Source organism: Acomys russatus, chromosome 14 (assembly GCF_903995435.1).
Source record: "Acomys russatus chromosome 14, mAcoRus1.1, whole genome shotgun sequence".
NCBI classification, from domain to species: Eukaryota; Metazoa; Chordata; class Mammalia; order Rodentia; family Muridae; genus Acomys; species Acomys russatus.
This window is the reverse complement of record NC_067150.1, coordinates 1,357,100-1,381,973: the sequence shown is the minus strand read 5'-3', so window position 1 is coordinate 1,381,973 and position 24,874 is coordinate 1,357,100. Positions and strand designations below refer to the sequence as shown.

Below are 24,874 nucleotides of genomic sequence, written 5' to 3'. Positions count from 1 at the left end.
CAATAACTGACCACATCACGCACTTTGAGCCAAAAGCCCCTAGCTGAGCTTGGTGTGCAATTTGGCCCCAGAATCCCTAGCTAACCTCGGCAGATGGTTCAGGCCCTGAGAATCTAGCTGAGTTCGGCCCGTGGTTCGGGCCCAGTGTTCCTGGCTGCACTTGGCAGGAGTCACAGAAGGCTGTGGATACCTTGGCCTGACACAACGCTCATTCAGAGACCCAGAAGGATTGCAGGACCCACAGCACAGGGGAGCTGAAAATTCCTGGCTGTGAGAGTCCAAAACAATAGGGCTAACCTCCTAAAATCCACACCAGTGAAGCATTAGAGCTCTCAGCCTAGGGAAATCATGAGAAAACAAGGGAATCTATCATCAGACTCCGTCCTTCCAACTCTGGAAACTACCCAACAAAAACAAAGATGGCAAGATGTCTAAAGGACACCGAAGAAGCATACGCAAAAACCCCAAAACAACATGGCGTCTCCAGTTTCCAGCTATCCCAAAGAAAACACCGCAAAGAACTCAAATACAACGGAAATACAAGAAAATTACCTCAAATCCTTAGTGATGAGGATGATAATGGAGGAAACAAAAAAAATTCGTAATCAAATGCAGGAAGAAGCAGACAAACAGGTGAGAGACACAAAAGAAGCACATAGAGTAGAACTGGAAATTTTTCAGGAAAATGCAAACAACCAGATGAAAGAAAGAAATAAAACGGTTCAAGCACGGAAGACCTAAAAGAGGCAATGGAAGAAACTCAGGAATATACAGACAATCAGATGAAAGAAATCAAAAAATCAGTTCAAGATCTGAAAATGAAAATGGATTCAATGATAAACACACAGACAGAAGAAAAACGAGAACATGAGACCTCAGAGAAGAAGGCGAGCAACACAGAGGTGAGCTTTTCTAGCAGAATCCAAGACATGGAAGAACAAATCTCAGGTCTAGAACATACAATCACAGATCTTGAAGCAAGCATTTAAAAAAATGCCAAATCTGAAAAACTCCTGACACAAAACATCCAAGAAATTAAGGACATCATGAAAAGAAGAAATCTGAGGATAATAGGCATTGAAGAAAGAAAAGATATCAGACTCCAAGGCCCAGAAAGTATTCTCAACAAAATCATAGAAGAAAATTTCCCCAATCTGAAGAGACGCCTATAAACATACAAGAGGCCTACAGAAGAGAAAATAGAATTGACCAGAAAAGAAAAACTTCCCGTCACATAATAATCAAAACACAAAACATACTGAACAAAGAAAAAATATTAAAAGCTGCAACGGAAAAGGGCCAAATAACATTTAATGGCAAACCTATCAGAATTACACCCGACTTCTCAGCAGAGATCATAAAAGCCAGAAGGGCCTGGACAGAGATCCTGCAAACCATAAGAGACCACAGATGCCAGGCCAGACTACTTTACCCAGCAAAACTATCAATAACCATTGATGCAGAAAACAAAATATTCCATGACAAAAACAAATTCAAACAGTACCTATCCACAAATCCAGCTTCACAGACCGTACTAGAAGGAAAACTCCATCCCAAGGGGTCAAGCTACAACCAAAACTACTCAGGAAATAGATAACTATACCATGGCAAAAACACAACTACACAAATGCTAGACTGGAACCAACACCAAAATTAAGACTCTTAACAGTCACTGGTCATTAATATCTCTCAACATCAATGGTCTCAATTCTCCAATAAAAAGACACAGACTAACTGAATGGGTGCATAAACAAGATCCAGCATTCTTCTCCATTCAAGAAACACATCTGACCCATAATGATGGGCATTACCTCAGGGTAAAAGGTTGGAAAAAAATATTCCAAGCAAATGGTCACATGAAGTAAGCAGGCGTAGCCATTTTAATATCGAACAAAATAGACTTTCAACCAAAATTAATCAAAAGGGATGAGGAAAGACACTTCATACTCATCAAACGTAAAGTCAACCAAGATGATATCACAATTCTGAACATCTATGCTCCCAATACAAGGGCACCCACATTTGTAAGAAGATCTGCTAAAAAAAAGCTTAAACCCACCCATCGATCCCCACCAATAATAGTGGGAGACTTCAACACACCCCACTCTCACTGAGGATAAGTCATTGAACAGAAACTAAGCCGAGAAATAACATCATTAACCAATGCCATGGGTCAAATAGATCTAACAGAAATATATAGAACTTTTCACCCAAACAAGAAAGAATATACCTTCTTCTCTGCACCCCATGGAACCTTCCTCAAAATTGATCACATCGTAGGTCACAAAGCAAGCCTCACAGAGTACAGAGGATTGAAATAATAACCTTGTATCCTATCAGATCACCATGCTCTTAGGCTTCAATTCAACAAAAAACAGAAATAACAAAAGCCTACACGTACGTGGAAACTAGACAACTCTCTGCTAAATGACACCTGGGTCAGGGAAGAAATAAAGAAAGAAATCAAGGAGTTTCTGAAATTCAATGAAAATGAAGGAACTACATACCCAAATTTGTGGGATACATTGAAAGCAGTGCTAAGAGGAAAATCCATAGCACTAAGTGCCTTTAAAAAGAAATAGGAAACATCGCACATAAGCATCTTAACGACACACTTGGAAGCCCTAGAAAAAAAAAAGAAGCAGAAACACCCAAAAGGAGTAGCTGTCTGGAAATAATCAAATGCAGGGCTGAAATTAACAAATTAGAAACTAAGAAAACAGTCCAAAGAATCAACAAAACCAAGAGCTGGTTCTTTGAGAAAATCAACAAGATAGATAGACCATTAGCCAACTAACTAAAAGGCAGAGAGACAGTATTGAAATCAACAAAATCAGAAATGAAAAGGGAAGCATAACAACAGACACTGAAGAAATACAAAGAATCATAAGACCCTACTATGAAGGCATATATGCCACAAAATTTCAAAATCTAAGGAAAATGGACGATTTTCTTGATCAATTTCACTTGCCAAAGTTGAATGAAGAACAGATAAACAAGCTAAATAGTCCCATTTCCCCTAAAGAAATAGAAGCAATCATTGATAGTCTCCGAACCAAAAGAAAAACCCCAGGGCCAGATGGTTTCAGTGCAGAATTCTACCAGACCTTCAAGGGCTAGCTAAAACAGATACTATTCAAGCTACTCCAAAAGATAGAAATGGATGGAATAGTACAAAATTCATTCGATGAGGCCATAATCTCATTGATACCTAAACCTCACAAAGATTCAACAAAGAAAGAGAATTTCAGACCAATTTCTCTTATGAACATCGATGCAAAAACACTAAATAAAATACTTGCAAAACGAGTACAGGAACACATCAAAGATATCATTCATCATGACCAAGTAGGCTTTATATCAGGCATGCAAGGATGATTTAATATACGGAAATCCATCAATGTAATCCACCATATAAACAAACTGAAAATAAAAAACCACATGATCATCTCTTTAGATGCAGAGAAAATATTTAATGAAATCCAACACCCATTCATGCTTAAAGTTTTAGAGAGATCGGGGATACAAGGCACTTTCCTCAACATAATAAAGGCTATATACAGCAAGCCAATAGCCAAAATCAAATTAAATGGTGAGATACTCAAGGAAATTCCTCTAAAATCGGAAACAAGGCAAGGCTGCCGACTCTCTCCATATTTCTTCAATATAGTACTCAAAGTTCTAGCCAGAGCAATAAGACAACAAAAGGAGATTAAGGGTATCCAGATGGGAAAGGAGGAAGTCAAATTATCCCTATTTGCAGATGATATGATAGTGTACATAAGTGACCCTCCAAATTCCACCAGAGAACCACTAAAGATAATAAACACCTTCAGCAAATTGACTGGATAAAAAATTAACTCAAAAAAGTCTGTAGCCTTCCTATACACAAATGACAAGCTTGCAGAGGAAGAAATTAGGAAAGCCACACCCTTCACATTAGCCACAGGCAATATAAGATAATTAGGAGTTACTCTAACTAAGCAAGTGAAGGACTTATTTGAAAAAAATTTCAAAACTCTGAAGAAAGCGATTGAAGATGACATAAGACGATAAAATGATCTTTCTTGCTCATGGATCAGGAGAATTAATATAGTAAAAATGGTCATCCTACCAAAAGCAATCCACAGATTCAATGCAATCCCTTTCAAAATACCTACACAATTTTTTAAAGACATTGAAAGTTCAATTCTGAACTGCATATGGAAAAACAAAAAACCCAGAATAGCTAAAAACAATCTGTACAATAAAAAGGTGCTCTGGAGGAATCTCCATACCTGATCTCAAACTGTACTATAAAACAATAGTAATTAAAACAGCATGGTACTGGCACAGCAACAGGCCAGTTGATCAGTGGAATCGAATCGAAAACCCAGATATAAATCCACACACATATGGTCACTTGATTTTTGACAAAGAAGCCAAATCCATTCAACGGAAAAAGGATAGCATCTTCAACAAATGGTGCTGGTCTAACTGGAGGTTTATATGTGAAAAAATGAAACTGGACCCATATTTGTCACCTTGCACAAAACTCAAATCCAAGTGGATTAAAGACCTCAACATAAAACCAGAGACACTAAGTCACCTAGAAAAAAAAGTGGGGAAGAGCCTGGAACATATTGGCACAGGAGACAACTTCCTGAACAGAACACCAACGGCCCAGGCCTTAATGTCAACAATTAATAAATGGGACCTCATGAGGCTGAGAAGCTTCTGTAAGGCAGGAGACACTGTCAAGAGAACAAAGCAACTGCCTATAGACTGGGAAAAGATCTTCACCAACCCTTCATCTGCCAAAGGTCTAATAGCCAAAAAAAATATAAAGAAATCAAGAAATTAAAACACCACCAAACCAAATAACCCAATTGAGAAATGGGCTGGAATTAATAACAGAGAATTCTCAACAGGGAATATCAAATGGCTGAGAAACACTTAAAGAAAGCTCAACCTCCTTAGTCATCAGGGAAATGCAAATCAAAACAACTCGGGATTCCATCTTACACCCATCAGAATGTGCTAAGATCAAAAATTCAAGTGACAGCACATGCTGGCAAGGATGTGGGGAGAGGAACACTCCTTCATTGCTGGTGGGAATGCAAACTACTACAGCCACTTTGGAAATCTAACTGGTGCTATCTCAGAAAAATTGGAATAGGGCTTCCTCAAGACCCAGCTATTCCACTCTTTGGAATATACCCAGAAGATGCTCCAGTACACAACTAGAAAATTAACTCAACCATGTTCATAGCAGCATTATTCATAATAGCCAGAACATGGAAACAGCCTAAGTGTCCCTCAGTAGAAGAATGGATAAAGAAACTGTGGTTACAATAAACTATGGAATACTACTCAGCTATTAAAAACAAGGAATTCCCGAAATTTGTGGATAAATGGATTGAGCTAGAAATTATCATAATGAGTGAGTTAACCCAGAAGCAGAAAGACTCAAATGGTATATACTTACTTATATCTGCATACTAGCCCAAGGGGCATGTCCCACAAAAGCCTTCACTTACCAGGAAACTGGGACAGAGGCAGGACATTCTATTGGGACTCTAGATGAGAGAAGCATGGGAGAAAAGCAAAGTAGAAGGATCCAGAGGGTCCTAGAAACCTACAAGTAGAATATTATGATAGGCACATTTGGGCCCAGGGGTCCTGCTCAAACTAAGGCACCAGCCAAGGACAATATAGGAGGTAAACTTTAAACCCCTACCCAGATCTAGCCAATGGTCAGAACATTCTCCACAGTTGAGTGGAGAGTGGGATATGAGTTTCTCACATACTCTGGTGCCTCACATTTGACCATGTCCCCTGGATGGGGAGACCTGGTGGCACTCAGAGGAAGGACATCAGGTTACCAAGAAGAGACTTGATACCTTATGAGCATATATAGTGAATCAAAAAGAGATACAGAATTGATTTCTGGTTGGCAGCAGACCTAACTGAGGTCAAGTGGGAGAAATCTGTTCATCAGACTAAGTTCAAGTTTATTCATTTTCTCCTCTAAGTTCTGGTTACCAAGTATCCTCTATTGATGTCTATGGTACTGGCTATTCCTACGATTTCCAGGATTAAATGATCTTGCCTTCTCCTGTGCTGGTTAGGTTTTTTTTTTTTTTTCCACTTAATATTGTCACCTGGCAACAGGGAATCTCAATTAAGAAAATGACTCATCAAATTGACCTGTAAACAAATCTGTGGGGCATTTTCTTGATTAGTGCAGAGTGCCCAGGCCACTGTGGGTGGTGCCATCCCTGGGAGATGACCCTGAGTTTTATAAGAAAGCAGGTTGAGCAAGCCATGGAAAGCAAGCCTGTAATCAGTGTTCTTCCACTTCCTCCGCTTCATTTCCTATCTCAAACTTCCTGCCTTGAGTTTCTGTCTTGGCTTACTTGATGGTCCACTGTAACCTGTAAACTAAATAAACCGTTTCTCCTCAAACTTGTTTCTGATTATATCCTTTATTGCAGAAATAGAAAGCTAGCTTGGATATCTTCTTACTGATATTTCTTTATAATTCAACAGGCTTATTTTTTGTTCTCACCTTTATGCAAGATTCACAAAGGAGGTTGGATTTGATAGATAAATTATAGGCTGGATGCATTAAACAGATCTTTAAATGTTCAAACTCTATGTAAAATGTCATAAAATTTATAGCTAAACATAAAAAATAAAGAAAATCTTTAATGGATAAGAACAAAAGGTGACTATAATAAAGGTAGGAGATGGATGGGTTGGGCTGATAGGAATTCAGTGCTTATCAAGAAAAACTTTAACATCAGGCAAGATAATAAGTCAGAGGTCAGATCCTATGTAAAGACATAACACTGTCAAGAACACAATCAAAATGGAGCAAAAAACTATGTGCCAAGTATTTGGAGCATTCACTGAGCGTGTTTTGTCTTGGTCTGGGTTTATTATGTTAGTGAAGCCATCTTTCCTAACAGTTTTCACAGCCTTCCTCAATCAGATTAAATTTTTAATTTGTACCACACACAGAGATTTGAAAATCTACAATCTAAGAAATAATCATAAAAGTGGTCACATGCAAATGCTCACTCTCTTGGGACTGGGTACCTCAAGAGGTTTTTCCTGAAATATTTTCAAAATTGAATGTCAGTCCACAAAGTTAGAAAGTTTGAACCATCCTACCAGTTGCTGTTTTATTATCAGCAAATATGTTTACATAGGGCTACATACAAAGAAGGGATACATAAAAATTCCTCAAATGAAAATGGTCTAGACAGAAAAAGTTGAAGCTCTTGTACTCAACTTTGCATCACACTTTGGGGGATATCTTAGGAGTTCCAGAGTCACCTTTCTGAGGACAAGACCCTGAAACCAGTGCCTTTCTAGTAATTTTCTTCATTTTTATCTTCCACCTACTTTCTATCATGCTTTCTTGAATTTATCTGTTGGTACCAGATGAGAAAATTTAGCAGTTCCTCTGCACATCAATCTGTATATAACCAACAATTGCACTCACTGACATTCTTTTGTTTCATTTCACCTATCTGATATTTATGTTTATTGAAGAATAAAGTCTTTGAATCAAAATTATTTTGTTTCTGTGCTAATGTACTCTCTCTCTTGAGAAATATTTATGAATAGTTGATTCATAGCACTATTGATCTGTCTGAGGAAATTATATTTTGGTTTTTCAAAAAGGGAAGAGAAAATTATTTATAATTAATAAAGTAGGAATAAAATAAAATAATGGTCTTACTTTAGAGTGTATATTAATGTGACATACGAGTTCTTCTGATTATAATGTTCTAGTTATATAAGACAAATGACATTGTTTTTCCATCACACATCTATATATAATTATGTTGTAGTAGTTAATTAATTTTTAATTTATTGTGTGCACTCATGGCATTTTTATGTGGTTCACAGGACAACCTATACTGTTTCTCCCCATTCACAAAGTATGTCATAGGGATAAAAGTGAGTTCATCGGGTTTGGTAACAAGCATTATTAGCCAGTGATCCATCTCACCAGCCCTGGTTATTTTCTTATTTATTTATTTATTTAGAATTTCATGAATGACTAGAATCTGTTTTGATCAAATTCACCTTCCCATTCAGTGTCCACCAACTCCTCTTATACCATCACTAACTCACCCAAAAATTCATGTACTCTTTTATTGTTATAAGTAATGTTTCAATAAAATTAAATTGATTTTCCTCTCATTCTTTGTATTCATAGATTGTGAGTGTTGGGAAGCATGTCAAAGGCTACCATTATATCATCGCAAATTTGGTAAGAAATCTTGTTTTTCTATTTTTACTAAAATTGATGAAGTATATAGGATTTTGTATTAAAATAATGCTCTAATCAATGGATAAACTAAATTATTCACTGGACTTCAAGTTATGTTAGTAAAATAAATAACCATCCTATTTTAATGTAGAACTCAGTATATGTTTTATGCAAAACTGGAATTGGTTTGCCATGAAGATATTTAATGATTATTATTATGTTTGCTTTACCACGACATCCACTGTCAAATTAAATACTTGCTTTTTGTCTGTTTAAATAATAAATACTACAGATAAATATATTCTCTAATTTTAAGAAAAAGAAGATATAATTGTTAATTTACACAAATATTTTGAATGGGAATAATATGTTTTACAACTTCTTCAGCCTCTCAACTCACCTAGAAATGGATAATACAGCACTGGAAAGAACTGCTTGCAGGCCTCAGACAAGTCTTTGTAGAGCAGAATAGCTAACAAGGCTCACTGAGTACCTCTGGTTAACCCACCAGCTTGATGGAACTGGCTCTGTAGGGTCTCATTCTCCGTTCTATTATAGGAAACTTTCATCTTAGACCTTTCTTCTCTGTCTGGCTTACCCTAGGAGAGGTAACACTAACTCCATGCTTTTTCTATTACTTCACATCACATGTTTCATCTGGGAGAATCTTAATCTTAAGCGGGAAAACAAGTAAAGGACAGAGAGGAGACTCAGTCCTGTCACTTTTCTGCATGTTGAGTGTCCCATCACGTGTTCATAGAGAAAGGTCCAGTATATTGTGAACTGGATTTCAGTATAGAGCTGAAACAATATAATATAGCAATGGCAAATAAATTATCATATCAGCAAATTTGACCTATATTTTCTATTTCTTCTAGTAGCCTCACAGTTTATGTGTCATCTATTTGTAAAAATATAAATATTGAAGTAAATACATTTTGCTATTAATCAATGTGTCATAGAAGCCTATGATTAAGGATATCTGTATTCTTGTTGACATTATATAATGAGTTTCTAACTAATAGGCTGTTTTGACATATATTTCTTTTAAACAGTATAATTCAGAGAAGGAAATCAGTATGTTATAAGCTATCATAAAAATGAGTGGCTTACATTGGCAGTTAGAATAAATAAGACAATGCAAAATGGAATGAAATTACATTTATAGCCCACTAATGGATCTCTGATCCTACTTTAAACACCCTCAGTGGGTGGCAGCATATTTATAATAAATATCAACATATAAAATAGAAAAATGTTTGTTTCTTAGAAGTAAATGCATAACACTCAATAGAAATATCAAGCTTTTATCATGATTAGACCAGTGACATGAACTCAGCTGTGTTATCTTATACAGTATTAATATGGATTCTCGTGGCATTTACCCATCCATTTAGAATAACTAGTCTCAGTTCTTTTAGCCAATCGAAACCCATTTCTTAATAACTACATATACAAGATTCTCAAATGAAAAATTTGTTCAGAATCCATATAAAATTTTGTGTTAACATTTCAACTTAATGCTAAAGACTGATTTCACTGAAATTAAAGATGAGATTTTGATCATAGACAGAAATCTGCCTAAAAATGGGCAAACTTGAATGCAGGTAGAGTCGGCTGCCAAACTCTGCCAAAGCAGGGTAAGCAAGTCCTCAATACTTCCTGCCTCACAAATATGTCTATCAGATCTATTGGGCCAGAAGGCTGAAGATGATGCTCCAACGTTACAGAGAGTTTGGGTGACTGTCTCTGCAGCAAACCGCCTCTCTCTCTCTCTCTCTCTCTCTCTCTCTCTCTCTCTCTCTCTCTCTCTCTCTCTCTCTCTGTGTGTGTGTGTGTGTGTGTTTGTGTGTGTGTGTGTGTGTGTCTGCATTTTAGAAGCTGCTAACCTGTATTTCTTGTTTACTCAGGTAATTAATTTTATTCCTTCTCAAGTCTCTGATGGGGTTAAAGGCCAAATAGTTTAGTTTTATAATTAAGCTTAATTATGTAAGGTTAAGATGTTTTTAAGTCTAGATAGATGTTTTAAATTGATAGAGATGAAATAGGATAAATAATGATTTACATTAAGAATTTTAGATGCACCAAGATAGAAAAGGTTTTCTTCAAGGCTGCCAAATGCAAACAGCCAAAACGCTCTCAGTGTAACATTTATATAATTCTTGGTAGTGTTGTGGCTCTTTTTGCTGTATGTAGATTATTTTATTTAAGTGTAATAATATGAATGTATTTTTTTAATGAGATAGGGGCTAGAGAGGTAGTGCAGTTAGGAGAGAATTTGCCTGGCATGCTTAGAGCCTTGAATTCTATCATCAGCACCACATAAACTCAATGAGATGGTGCAGGCCCGCATGCAATCCTATCACTGAGGGCTATAATCAAGAGGATCAGAACTTTAAGTTCATCTCAAGCTACACAGCAAGGTCAAGACCAGCCTAAGCTAAAAGTGATCTTGTCTTTAAAGTAAAAAAGAATAGAAGCAAGACAGGGATGTACTATCCATCACACTACATTTACTGAACATTATAACATACATCTTATAGAAAGCAGTAGGCAAAAAGGAAATAAAAGTGACCCAGATTAAGAAAGGAGGCTTAGCATATAAGAATATCATAAGGGAATATTAAAAATAATTATTGGACCAATAAATGAGTTCAGCAAGTATATAGGCTACAAAGTCAATAGATAAACATTTATTGTATTTTTAATATGATAAGCTTTCTGAATTAACTTTTAAAAATAATTGTAATTATTAAATTATAGCTTTAAATTAATGAGAAACAATTACATCACCCATCATTAAATCTGGCAACCCTTATTACCAGCTGGCTACATATATTCTAGATTCATTTTAGCAGAATGGCTTAGTCACAGACTAAAAATCAAGGCAGTAGATATAAGATAAAAACCTATATTTACCAGAAATATAATAAAACTAAATAAACATCAATATGTGTAAAATTGTACTATGAATTCATAAGCATGATTTTTTTCAAAATCAAGGATGCCTTTTATCTTTTAAACAAGGCTAACAATCTAGAGAACATGGACTTAAATATGGTATTTTAAAATGATTAGTCTGACTAGATATGGTTGCTCATTTCTGCAATCTCAGCACCTGGAAGGTGCAAGAAGATAGTAAGTTCAAGGCCACCCTGGGTTATGGAAGTGCAAGGTGAACTTGGACAACTTTGTAAGATACTCATCAGGTAAAATCTTTCTTTTTTCACCTTTTTAACAAAATATTTTATTTACACATATAGAAAATAAACTACATCTAGTAGGAAGAATCACAAAAACATCAGGAATTATATTAATGTTACACTGATAGTGTTTTGACTATTTGTATTTGGCAACCTTGAAGAAAACATCTTTCCTATATTGGTGAATCTAAAATTCTGAATGTAAATCAATATCTATTATATCTCATCTCTATCAACTTAAAACATCTATGTAGACCTAAAACCATCTTAAGGAAAGTCAAGGATGGAAACTGACATCTGTAGTCCTAGAATTCAATAGTCTGATGCTGGTGGATTGTCACAAATTCAAGGCCTGTACAGGCTCATAGTAAATTCTCAGCTAGCCTATATGCAAAGTGAGACCATGTCTCTAAAAATCTAATACAAGCAAATATGCTCACATAAAATAACCGTACTAACCAAGAAACAAATTAAGAAATCTCAAAGAAATATTGCCTTCTTACTGTATTTGGCCGAAATAAAAACAGATTCTAATAAGTTTTTAAAAAATTTTACAGGTTCTTTTTGAGTAAAGATGCAATGAATTGTTAAAACTCAGTAGCAGTGTTTAGTACCTTTAAGTTGAATTTATCTTCTCAGTTAGCTATCATTCAGTCCATATTTCATTCTACCTTGACAAAATGGGTATACATTTACATTCTTCATGACACAGTACTAACATGGTCTAGCTTCTGTAGAACTGGCACATTGCTAGCACCTAGAGGTGAGGTCACTTCTTATGAGAATAATTGAATTGATGATCCCTTCACCTGTAGCTCAAGCCTGAGCCCACTGAGAGTCTGTCTCAGTTACTTTTCTCATACTGTGATAAGACACCATGATGAAGGAAATTTATAGAAAAAATTATATGTGGCATATACAATTTGAAGGGTTAGATTCAGTTCATATCTAAGAAAAACACTAAGATCTGTCTTTTAAAAGAATAAAACTATAGCAAATTTAAGATGTGGAACTAGACATATTCTCAACCACGTTCATAGCAGCCTTATTCATAATAGCCAGAATATGGAGACAGCCTAAGTGTCCCTCATTAGAAGAATGGATAAAGAAACTGTGGTATATTTACACTATGTAATACTCAGCTATTAAAAACAAGGGATTACAGAAATTAGTGGACAAATGGATTGAATGAGAAATGATCATAATGAGTGAATTAACCCAGAAGCAGAAAGACTCAAATGGTATATACTCACTTATATCTGGACACTAGCCCAAGGGGCATGTCCCATGAAACTCTTCACCTACCAGGAAAGTGGGACAGAGGGGAGGACATACTATTGGGACTCTAGACGAGAGAAGTATGAGAGAATGGGGAAAGAGAAGGATCCAGAGGGTCCTAGAAACCTACAAGAAGATTATGGTGGGCAGATGTGGGCCCAGGGGTTCTGCTCAAACTATGGCACCAACCAAGGACTATACGTGCAGTAAACATCAACCCCCTACCCAGATCTAGCCAATGGACAGGACATTCTCCACAGATGAGTGAAGAGTGGGGACTGAATATCACGTGGACTCTGGTGCCCCATATTTGACCATATCCCCTGGAGGGGGAGATCTGGTGGCACTCAGAGGAAGGATAGCAGGCTACCAAGAAGAGACTTGATACCCTATGAGCATATACAGGGGAATGAGGTCTCCCTCAGTCACAGTCATAGGGGAGGGGAATAGGGTGAAAGTGGGAGGGAGGGAGGAATGGGAGTATAGAAGGGTTGGGATAACAATTGAGATGTAATATGAATGAATTAATAAAAAAAAGATGTGTAACTAAAGACTAATTGAATCTATTACACACACACACAGACTCCACTCATACTTCAAGAAAAAGTAAAGAAATATTTTGTCTCTGTTGAAGTATTTATTTTGTTAACTCTCATTATTTTACTATTTGTATCTCATAGTTCTTTTGACTACAGTGTGAGCAGAGAGCATACCTGTGCTTTAATTCTTAGTGTTACCTATTGATAGTCATTGAAAAGGCAGTTTAATGGGAATTTTGTAGATGTCTAATTTTGTGTAAATTTTCAATTTTATTGTTCTTCAAGCAGCAAAAGTTTGTGTATATTGTTTTCCAGATTGGAGAGGGAGATAAGGACCTTCTTGATAAAAGTGGCTTTTTAGTCTGAAAAAAAAAAAAAAGAAATAATACATAGAGTAAGTGATTCATCCTTGTTTAGGTATTTTATTAGCTTCAAGGTGGGAATCAGACACAATTCATCTAACATTCAGTCTAGCAGTTTTGTACAATAACAGTGACACAGTTAAGAGTCGACCACTTGCCAGCACTGTCCTACTTCTTTGGTGCTTTCTGGGTGTTTCAATTTTCCTGCCTTAATCCACTTGTGCATCAACAGGAACTACCTCCTCTCTTCACAGTAAGTTTTAAAATGTGGTCAGGGAGAATTTTAGTCATTCTCCTTGGTCTCCTTCTGGTAACTGTACAGGAGCTGCCTCTACATGAGTTAGTATGTAAAATGCAGAAGAAATATTCATCTGAACCAGGTAAAACATAAAATATGGGCTTTTATTCACATTGCTGATGTAACCGGTTTATGGATTGCCATTCGTTATTATTGAGATATTGGACACTTATAATTCTAAACATTTCCCAAACAGAGGATGTGCAAACTACAAATGGAAATTTAAAAGAAAGTCAAGCTGGCAATGAATCTGGAGCATTCACTATCCATTGTGAAGTGCAGGCAATATGAGAGGCTATTTCTACAAGTCGGGGAGCTCTTCTGACTCACCCCTGCCCTCAGCAACATTGTTTGTTTTGATAGTTAACCACTGATCTCCCAGTAACTTGGTTATAGTATGACCATAGATCCTGTTTCATTCCATGATTTTCTGTAGATTCCAACAAAAGCCAAATGGTCACCAACGTAACTGTTGCCAAGGAAACAGTCTTACATTCTGGATCCTATCAATTTTCTATATAAAATTATGAGGACATAAATGTAAGGGGAAATGCACCTGTACTCAAACAAATATAACCAAAATGAACCAAGCCACCCACCATTCATTCAAACCATAACTGACAGGCATTTGTTACAATCAGACACAGTAATTGTTTTCCCTTTACCTTCAATGTACTGTTTGACAGATTTTGCATCTAATGGTGTCCCTGAGGGCAGCAATTCGCCTGTGTCTTGCAGCTGTGGCTAAAGCTTACACAGAAGGCTTAGCAGACCTTCTATTTCAGCTAAGGCTGAAAGAAAATAATAATCTCATCAATTAGTTGCTAATGCGAGAGCTGAATTACTTTGGCTTTTAGAAAAGAGTAAAATGATTTGTCTGCCTGTGCGTCTGCCCTACATTCTGGCGAATGCACACAAATGTTCCACAGTGACACTTTAGTAGCTAGAGATTGATGGACAATGTTTTTCTCATTTCTAAAACATAAATTTGTTTTGCAATGTCTAGTTTATTTCTCAATGAAATGAGAATGTTATTGATTAGCTGTCAAATTGGCTGGCACATAATAGGCCCAAAATAATTTTAGTTAAGTGAATTAATTAATAATCACTCACAATTATTGAATACATACCCAAAATGTTGAAGTGTTAGATACTAGAAGTGTTATCCTTCTGGTTTGGTGTGGAGGTAGTGTAAGGTTAGAATACAGCAGAGGTGAGAATCAAAGCCTGGGTTTCTTTTGTGCGTTTTCTCTCCTGGTAATATAATAATTAATAAAATTAAAATTAAGTTATATGAAAGAGTACAAAGTAGAAAGGGTGAACATAACCATCGGTTTGTCTGACCAAAATGTGGCTATATCATGTATGCATAGGTGACCTTCAAAAGATTTGTCTCACACCACTGATCCTTAGTTACCTTACCTTAAAATGAATCTGATGTACCCAGTTACTAAGGTATGGTTAAGATGTAAAGAAAAATTCTAATGTACTTAGAACAGAACCTGGTATATAGTAAATCTTTATATAATATAAAACCTGGTACATAGTATTGACTATTAGTTCACATATGCAGACCTCTCATTAACAACCTGCTTAGTTATCAGTTGAATAACATGTTTCTTCTTGGATCAGCAGGATTGTGATTGTGTGAACTAGGAAGGAAATCTGCACTAACCTACACACTGTTGAAGAATCAAAGCATTCAAGGGACTAAATCTGATGAGCTTTTCTATTAATTTACAGGGTTTCAAGGATATTTCTCTTGAGAGATTTATACATGGTGGAGCAAATGTCACTGGATTCCAGTTGGTAGATTTTAATACTCCCATGGTAACCAAACTAATGGATCGCTGGAAGAAACTAGATCAACGAGAGTATCCAGGATCTGAAACACCTCCAAAGGTATGTGTTTGCTTTTGAATCTTGTGTACTGTTATCCTTTAAAAACCTTTAGGACATTTTAAATGTCTGTGTACCATGTACATGCCTGCTACCCTCAGAAGAAGAAGTGAGAGTCTAGGACTGGGGTGACTGTTATAAGCCACCATGTGGCTGCTAGGAAGAGAATCTGGGTAAGTAAAAGCGGCAAGTGTTCCTAACCACCAAGCAAAAATCTCTAGACCATGTTAAATTTTTTATTTTATAATTTTTTTAACCCTTTCAGACACATTGTGGCATCTTCTCATTCTCCTTGCACCAAAAAGCCTTGAGTACTTTATAAAGGCCTATGTAGATGGTACAGTGGACAAAGTACTGGCTATGTAAGCATGAGGATCTGAGTTCATATCCCCAACACCACATAAAAATAAGCTAGTGCAGCAATAAACTCCTGCAACCCAGACTCTGACAAGTGGGGACCAGAAGTTCACCAGGCAGCATGTAGAGTCAATCCAGGAGTGCTAGGGTCCAATTTGAGGGCTTGTCCTAAACAAGGTATAGAACACAGAGAACGTCACCTGCATACACTTCTACCCTCCAGATGTCCACACGAAGGTGAGCACACCTACAGAAGGACATGCCCCTGCACACTCATACATAAGCCACATGTAAACACAGACTTTCACACCCACAACAAAAATAACTTTCAAATGTCTTCATGTAATAACGGATATTAACTCAGACATTTTATTATTGTTGTCTTCTATGCCAATGCCTTTTAAGTTTTTATTTAAAAAGTTTTATTAATGAACATTTAAATGAAAATGACCATAATTAATGTTTCTACCCAAATAAAGACCACCCAGAAAAAGCATTTTATAGAAAGTAGATAAATTAAAAAATTGTTAGAGATTAAATGCTTCTTTCAATTGAAAGGTAAAACACTGAGCTCTTTGATTTTTTTTTAAATTTTCTGTATCTGTGTGTCTATGTATGGATTTCTGTATCTGAGTGTACCCAAAGATGCCAGAAGAGGGTGCCAGGCACATGTAGATGTGATTTTCAGCAGCAGTGAGCAACAAAATTCAGTCATCTGCAAGAGCAACAAGTGCTTTTACTCACAGGGTCATCTTTATAAATGTGTGTGTATGATTATGATATATGATATGATATATATAATTTATATATGTATTTACCATATAAGTTTATTATAGTTAGGTATATTAGATGAAATTGTACATTATCACGAAATGAATTTAACATAGATTTAAGGCAGAGAGGTACTTGGAAAGAATGGTAAACATCCAAGATGTGAATGTCAGTTCCTCAAAAGATAAAGCTATCTGATTTTATATATGTTCGTATGCATGTATATATATGTATATAAAATTGTGTGTGTGTGTGTGTGTGTGTGTGTGTGTGTGTGTGTGTGTACACACACACATACCGAGTGTGTCAATAGCATTTGCAGAGGAAGCAAATAAGTTTCTCTTCCTGTGGGTGCATTTTGTTTCATCCAAAAGGATGGGCCCTAGATATCATCTCAATGATAACATTCTGCTCTGACTCCAGCTTAGACTTTTTTTGAGCACCATATAATGAGTTCTAATCTTTAATCTTCTCAACTATGCAATTCAAAAGAGTTTTAATATGTAATTTGAAATTCAAAAATAGGAAAACTAAGATCAATGAAGTATAATCAGCTATTGTATTTTGTAGCTGTAAGGTTTTTTTCTTCTGTTTTTATTTTGGTTTTTGCTTTGGTTCATTTTAAATTGGCTGTTGATTCCTTTTTTCAGTATTAGAATTAGAGAGGTGTCTTATAAAATTAAGGAACTTCAAAATGATGTATTTACTGGGTGTTCACTATCTGCTAACCATGTTTAATATTTGAATGCATGTGAGATGTTAAGTGAATATGGTAATTTGCTGCTCAAAGATCAGAAGTCCTGTGTTTAATCTGTTTCTGGAATTTGGCATGCTCCCACCCTATGGAATTTGACTCACACCTTAGATGGACTCTGCCCTGATAAGATATTCTGCCAACATGATCTGCCAAATAATCTGATCTGCAGTGTGCTTCTGTAAAAGTTTGTTTGTGAAAATCTTGTCACCATTTTTTTAACCCAATTTACATTTTTTTATATAAAAAAAAGACCTAAAAAGTGAACCCACACTGTTCTCTCAAATTCTTCTTTGCAGAGTTAGTTAGTCTAATCATGGTAAATAAAGCTTCCTTAACTGGCTTTCAGTTTTTTAATATGTTTTATTAATTTATTCATATTACATCTCAATTGTTATCCCATCCCTCATATCCTCCCATTCCTCCCTCCCTCCTATTTTCCCCTTACTCCACTACCCTATGACTGTGACTGAGGGGGACCTCCTCCCCCTGTATATGCTCATAGTCTCTTCTTGGTAGCCTGGTATCCTTCCTCTGAGTGCCACCAGGTCTCCCCATCCAGGGGATGTGGACAAACTGGCTTTTTAAAAAAGGTCAGAGGTCCATACAATAAATAATATGACATTTTAATGTCCCTTTTTTGATTATCTAAAACTTGAATTCTTCATAATATTGCTTTGGGTTATTTATTGTTATAATTTGTGAAGTATGTTTATAATAATTCTGATTCATTGATATCTATTTATATTTAAACTATTTTCACAAATAAAGCTATATAGCACATTATAACAGAAATCATACTACATATAAAGTTTTCACAGACCTTAGCATAATTTTGAGCACCCAAAAGCCATTTAATATACATATAGAGTCAATTTTTACCATCTGTGATTATATTCTGAAGAACTTCCTCAAGTAATATGTGAAACAATTACTAAGCCATTGTTCTTAGAAGAAATGTAAGATTACTTTTATTTATTTTTTATTTTTTTATTAATTTATTCTTGTTACATCTCAATGGTTATCCCATCCCTTGTATCCTCCCATTCTTCCCTCCCTCCCATTTTCCCCTTATTCCCCTCCCCTATGACTGCTCTTGAGGGGGATTTCCTCCCCCTGTATATGCTCATAGGGTATCAAGTCTCCTCTTGGTAACCTGCTAGCCTTCCTATGAGTGCCTTGTAACCTTCTGTCAATCAGCACATAATCTTTCTTTATTTATTTTAGTTAGCTTATTTTTGCTTCACTAGAATTGACCTATAGCCAATGCTCAAAGGAAATTTATTTTATACATATATTTATCAGACACAGCAGAGCTTTCTAACATTATGATCATTAGGTAGCAATCAATGTTATGTTTGAGGCTGTATTATGCTGTAAAATAAAGGAAATAAAACCTACTGGGCCACAAATAGTGCATGTGCCTGCATGAGAACAGAAACAAAAAACAGTAGTGTTCTTTATTTAACTAGTGCTGGAACTTTGTATATTGGATAAATCAAATATTTCACTGCTCTGTATGTACCCATAAGTGCCTACAAAAGTTATCAGTCAAATATTGATTTGGAGATTGCAAGTTAATGTTAATGAGTGAACAAGTTCAAAAACAGAGTCCATGGATAAATAATGAGGGTTGAATATAATGAGCTGAATCATATTTCAGTTGGTTAATGTTTAACCCAAAAATCAACACACTATATCTGATCTTATCACTTTCTTATATGAAAAGAAATAGTAATAATAATAATAATATTATTATTATTATTATTTTATATTATATTATATTTTATATTGTATTATAAATAAATATATTATTTTATTTTATTATTATTGTTGTTGTTATTATCATCATCGTTGTTGTTATTATTTATTATTATTATTATTATTATTATTTGAACAAAGGTCCTTTTGATTTAATGATTCTCTGCCACTTTTCTGATGCCCCAGATAAATAGAACTATTCTGCTCTTATGTCACTCACCCAGTATAAGTGTTCACCTCCACAGGCCTTCCCCTTTTTCTACGCTATCCCTCTACTGCAGCTTTCTTCTACCTCAAGTTCCACCTTCTCCGTGATCTTCCTCTACACTCTCCATGATATTATATTCTGCAATTCTCAGCAAGGACTTGACTCACTTAATATTTCGTTTCTGAAAACTTCTGTAGGGCCATGACCACTCACGAACAATCCTCATATTCTCACTTTCCTAGCCAGGGCTGCATACATTCTGCACCCAGCTCTCAGGAAATCCATGAAAACACATCTCACAACAATAGCAGTAAATAGTTATTTATTTTTCTGCTTTGTATTCCATATTTATATTCTGTAAACCAATGTATAACAGAATTTGAATTTATTCTAGTCCTTCCCTTTCAAAGTCCAATTCCTTTGACTGCACTCTGATTCTGTCCGTGTTTGTCTTCTACACATACAAATGTTGAGAAGCAGATTCACTGCTCCATTTTGGTTGACAGCCAGGACAAAAAAATAACTCTAAGCTAGATGTAGTTTTAAAGCTGCCCACAAATGAAATGTTAATTTAATACACATTCTCTACATGTCATCTGTAAGCTGGGTGTCCATAAATATGCTTTCCTAAACTATACTACAATAAGGCACATGAGAAAGAGTTGGAGCTTCTGACAAGATAAAACCAGTTTAAATGTGAGCTTTAGTTTGCTCTGCAAAATTCCAGGCCTTTGTTTCTGCAGCCAGCTGTTTCCTGTTCAATGTACCTCACTGTATGACACCATTTCCTTTTTGTACTTCACATTTCATAAAAAAATGAAGGATCATTTTACAAGACAACAAAGAAAGCAAATGTTTGCTTTTTTTTTTTTTTTTTTTTTTTTTTTAATCATCTTCCCTCAGCTTCTTTCTCCTTGATTGATGTAAAAATGAACAATTTTTTTGTCTCTTGATCTTAGCACACTAGTAGTGCACTTTGCCCTTTGTCCTTGAGGTCTTTGAGAAAGGGTCTTTATTTGTCCTTTTTACCTTCTTGCCTTGCAAAAAGACGGCTTTGGAAGATTTTTCTATTCAGTTTCTCTACTATTTCTAAGTGCTTTCTTGGAATTCACAGTTTTCTCTTCCTTGAAGTGCTAGCTCTTCTGTGTAATGATCATACTGTCTAGTTAAGTTTCTACACTCAGGATTTATAATGTGTTTTCTTCATTTGAAGGGAAAAAAAAAAAACAAGAAGTTCATCCCCTGCTTAACATAGCACAAACCTGCCCTGACAAAGATGCAGAGTATTAGTTATATGGAATTCCTGAAGCAGACATTGCAGCTGTTGTCGTGATTAGTAGTTGATGAAAACTATGTCCTATCACTCCTGTGTTCAGTAATTCTCTAATCAAACATCACCAAAATTTACCCTCAGATCACATAAAGTATTTCCTCACTTCCTGTTTCACACTAATAATCTTGTCCAGGGGCCTCACTCTTTTCTAAAAGAGAAACACTGATCAGAAATCAGAGGGTTTCAATTTGTATTTCTGCATCGATACTGGGATAGGGGGCTCGAAGCTTAAAGCAGTAGTTAGTCCTTTTGAGCATGCTCACAGGGCGATAGGTGATATACTGTTTAGCCTAAATAAAATGGATGTTATTCCTTGCATTACATTTCTCTATAATAACATTTCCTGTAGGAGGCTAAACAAAAATATATTTCAAGTTGATAAATACAAAGTAAATCTAAGAAAACACTGCTAGGCATTTGGGAAAAAGAAAAGAACAATAAAGTCCAGCTATCCTGGGGCTAAGTAACTGCAATACAGGATGTAGCAAAACTGTATAGTATCCAGTCTTTGCCTGTTCAAACTGAAGCACAACATGAAGTCGCAAGTTGAGGTCTTTCTTCTAGATGGTGAAAAATTGTGCTTTAGAGTTTCTGTTTTCAGAGTGAGTTTTGCCTTTTAAAAATAAGACAATAAGACATGGCTTTATACTCAAGCAAGAACAGACATTTCCAAAGCCAGCATCAATTACTTACCAATACCATGCTGGCTTTTCAGAAAAGATGGAGGTTTTCATCATAAACCCCCAGAGATCCCAGATTGCTCGTTATGCTAGACTTTAATATCTGCCTTTATACACACTTTAACTTCCTCAGTACACCTCTGCTCTGACTTATGATGGGGTCCTGGTGATGGCTGAAACTTTCCGAAGTCTCAGAAGACAGAAAATTGATATTTCAAGGAGAGGAAATGCTGGGGATTGTCTGGCAAACCCCGCTGCGCCCTGGGGCCAGGGAATTGACATGGAGAGAACACTGAAGCAGGTAACTGATAATTTTGCTTTATTTCATGATCTTTTAGAAGTATAGTATATTTTTAAAACACAGATTGATTCATCTGAACATTAATGTCTATTCCAATTTCCACCAACATTTTAGGAAGAACCTCAATGCTAATTCCTTATATAGCTGTGTAGTCAAGATAACACCACAACTCCATGAAGATCTAAGTAGACACACTTACTTAACTAGAATCCTGTGCTCCATAAAGTCAGAGTAGCTGCCATTTTGAATGAACAGGTGTGTGTGGACAAGTATTGAAATGACAACGAATGATTCATTTCATTAGTGGCTCTCATATATGCTTACAACTACCAGAAAGGATCTTTAGTCTCACTAGCCATAAGGAGCCCATGAAATACAAGCCTACCTTATAAAAGAAAAAATATTTGACAGAGCTAAGGACTTCTTCAATATAGTTTTAAATGAGTAATTTTATTCTTTTATACTTATACAGTCTTTCAAAGAATCAGTGTTACATAAAAATATTACATGAGAGAATCCTTTAATTCCTGTGAAATATGATGAATTCAAAGCATAAGTAACGTGAGTGTGAGTTTTGTCCTTTAAAAAGGTAACTTGGAACCAATGTGCTTGAATATTTTCAAATAATGTATTTTTAGCTTTTTAAACCTTAATTCAGCATTAGCCACAAGAGTATGATCTTTCATATGAATCCTAGTTAAATAACCTCCTATGAGAAGATATAGAAAAAATTGACTTTAAAAAACAAAATGTCTGTTCAACAAAGGATATTTCAATATTGGTAAGGAACTGTGTTAGTTAAAATGAAATTTTATAATACAAATATTCATCTTCTAGGTGTAGAGCAAATCATGGTTAATATCCTTTCATTGTCCTTCTCCAGGTTCCATGTCAGTAGGTCAAACAGCAAATGACATCCCAGACAGTTGGTTGCAGCTTTTAATTCAGGAGCATTCTATGATCCTAAGTCCCTGGGAGATAACCCTAAGAGAAGCTACAAATGAATATATATGTGTTTTCTTTTTTTCTTCACAGGTTCGAATTCAAGGGTTGACTGGGAATGTTCAATTTGACCACTATGGACGTAGAGTTAATTACACAATGGATGTGTTTGAACTAAAAAGCACAGGACCTCGAAAGGTGAGCTGCAACTGAGCTGAAAAATAAAAATTGTTTTCTTATTTTGCAAGTGACACTCTTAAAGGCTTATAAGAGAAACTTTGATGTTCTAATTTTTGAGTTTTTTATTATATTTTTTACTTTTACATATACATTTATATTATTGTGCATATATACAATAGACTATATATAGCAAGAACCATGAAAGAATTAGGAGTTATATAAATGTTACATTCATAGTGTTTTGCCTATTTGTATTTGACAACATTGGAGAAAACATCTTTCCTATCTTGGTGAGTCTACTATTCTGAATGTAAATAGTTATCTGTCAGGTTATAATGGTGCACAGCAGTAGGATTTGCTGAAGAAGGCAGAGGCAGGAGGATCACAAGTTCAAGGCCAGCCTGGGCTAAATTTATATTTTTTAGTGACACAAAGTATTTTCTTGATATTCTGTGCCAAGATAAATGATTGTGTCATATATTTGATGTTTAATGATGTGACAAAATGACACAATTACTTTGTCACCATGCCTTATAACTCACAATGGAATCAAAGTGGCAAGGGGAACTTCGTAAACAAATTTAAAAACAAGCTTATCTTCATACAAATGAATACAATGCAGTAAATATGCCCATGTATGATGTGTGAATCATTAGCGAGAATATGGAGAGACCCTGCTAATGAATGGGTGTTCTTTAAACTAATTGTTGGTTCTGAAAGTAACCAGGCAAAGTCACTATAAAAAAGAAAAGCATATGGAAATAAGATGAAGATGATAACTAATGGGCTAAAGAAGGAGAAAAACACCTGAGTCCAGGAAAGTGCTAGCTACAGGGTCTTACACTTAAAAAATATCTTAGCTTGAGTAGTGAAGACTTTCATGGGACCTGTCCCTTGGGCTAGTATGCAAATATAAGTAAGTATATACCATTTAACTCTTTCTGCTTCTGGGTTAACTCACTCATTATGATAATTTCTAGTTCAATCCATTTGTCCACAAATTTCGGGAATTCCTTGTTTTTAATAGCTGAGTAATATTCCATAGTGTAAATGTACCACAGTTTCTTTATCCATTCTTCTACTGAGGGACACTTAGGCTGTTTCCATGTTCTGGCTATTATGAGTAAGGCTGCTATGAACATGATTGAGCAAATTTTCTTGTTATGTGCTGGAGCATCTTCAAGGACAATACAGGCCATAAACTTCAAACCCCTACCCACATCTAGCCAGACATTTTCCACAGTTGACTGGAGAGTGGGGTCTGACTTTCACATGAACTCTGGTGCCTCATATTTGACCATGGCCCCTGAATGGGGAGACCTGGTGGCACTCAGAGGAAGGATAGCAGGCTACCAAGAAGAGACTTGATACCCTATGAGCATATACAGGGGGAGGAAGTCCCCCTCAGTCACAGTCATAGGGGAAGGGAGTAAGGGGAAAATGGGAGAGAGGGAGGAATGGGAGGATACAAGGGAGGGGATAACAATAGAGATGTAATATGAATAAATTAATAAAATAAAATTTAAAAATATTTTATCATTGTTTCCAGTTTTATGAAAACAAGCAAACAAATCTCTAACTTAAGGGAGAAAGTTTTTTTCTGCTTAGAATTACAGGTTACTGATCATCACTAACGAAAAGTATAGGCAAGAACTTGAAGTAGGTCACATGATATCTACAGTCAAGAAATACAAATGGATGGATGCTGTTTGCTTGCATGCTCACTCAGCTCAAGTGCC

General features: G+C 35.8%; 1 protein-coding gene across 2 annotated transcripts in view; it reads left to right on the top strand.

Annotated features, from left to right (window-relative positions):
- The window catches only part of Gria4 (glutamate ionotropic receptor AMPA type subunit 4), a 370,469-nt gene that overhangs the window by 271,694 nt on the left and 73,901 nt on the right, over positions 1-24,874 (top strand). For both annotated transcript variants that reach the window (XM_051155874.1, XM_051155873.1), the window contains exons 6-9: positions 8,216-8,269; positions 15,693-15,851; positions 21,846-22,013; positions 23,049-23,153. In XM_051155874.1, the coding sequence (XP_051011831.1) occupies positions 8,216-8,269; positions 15,693-15,851; positions 21,846-22,013; positions 23,049-23,153 (486 nt within the window). The remainder of the gene's footprint in view (positions 1-8,215; positions 8,270-15,692; positions 15,852-21,845; positions 22,014-23,048; positions 23,154-24,874) is intronic.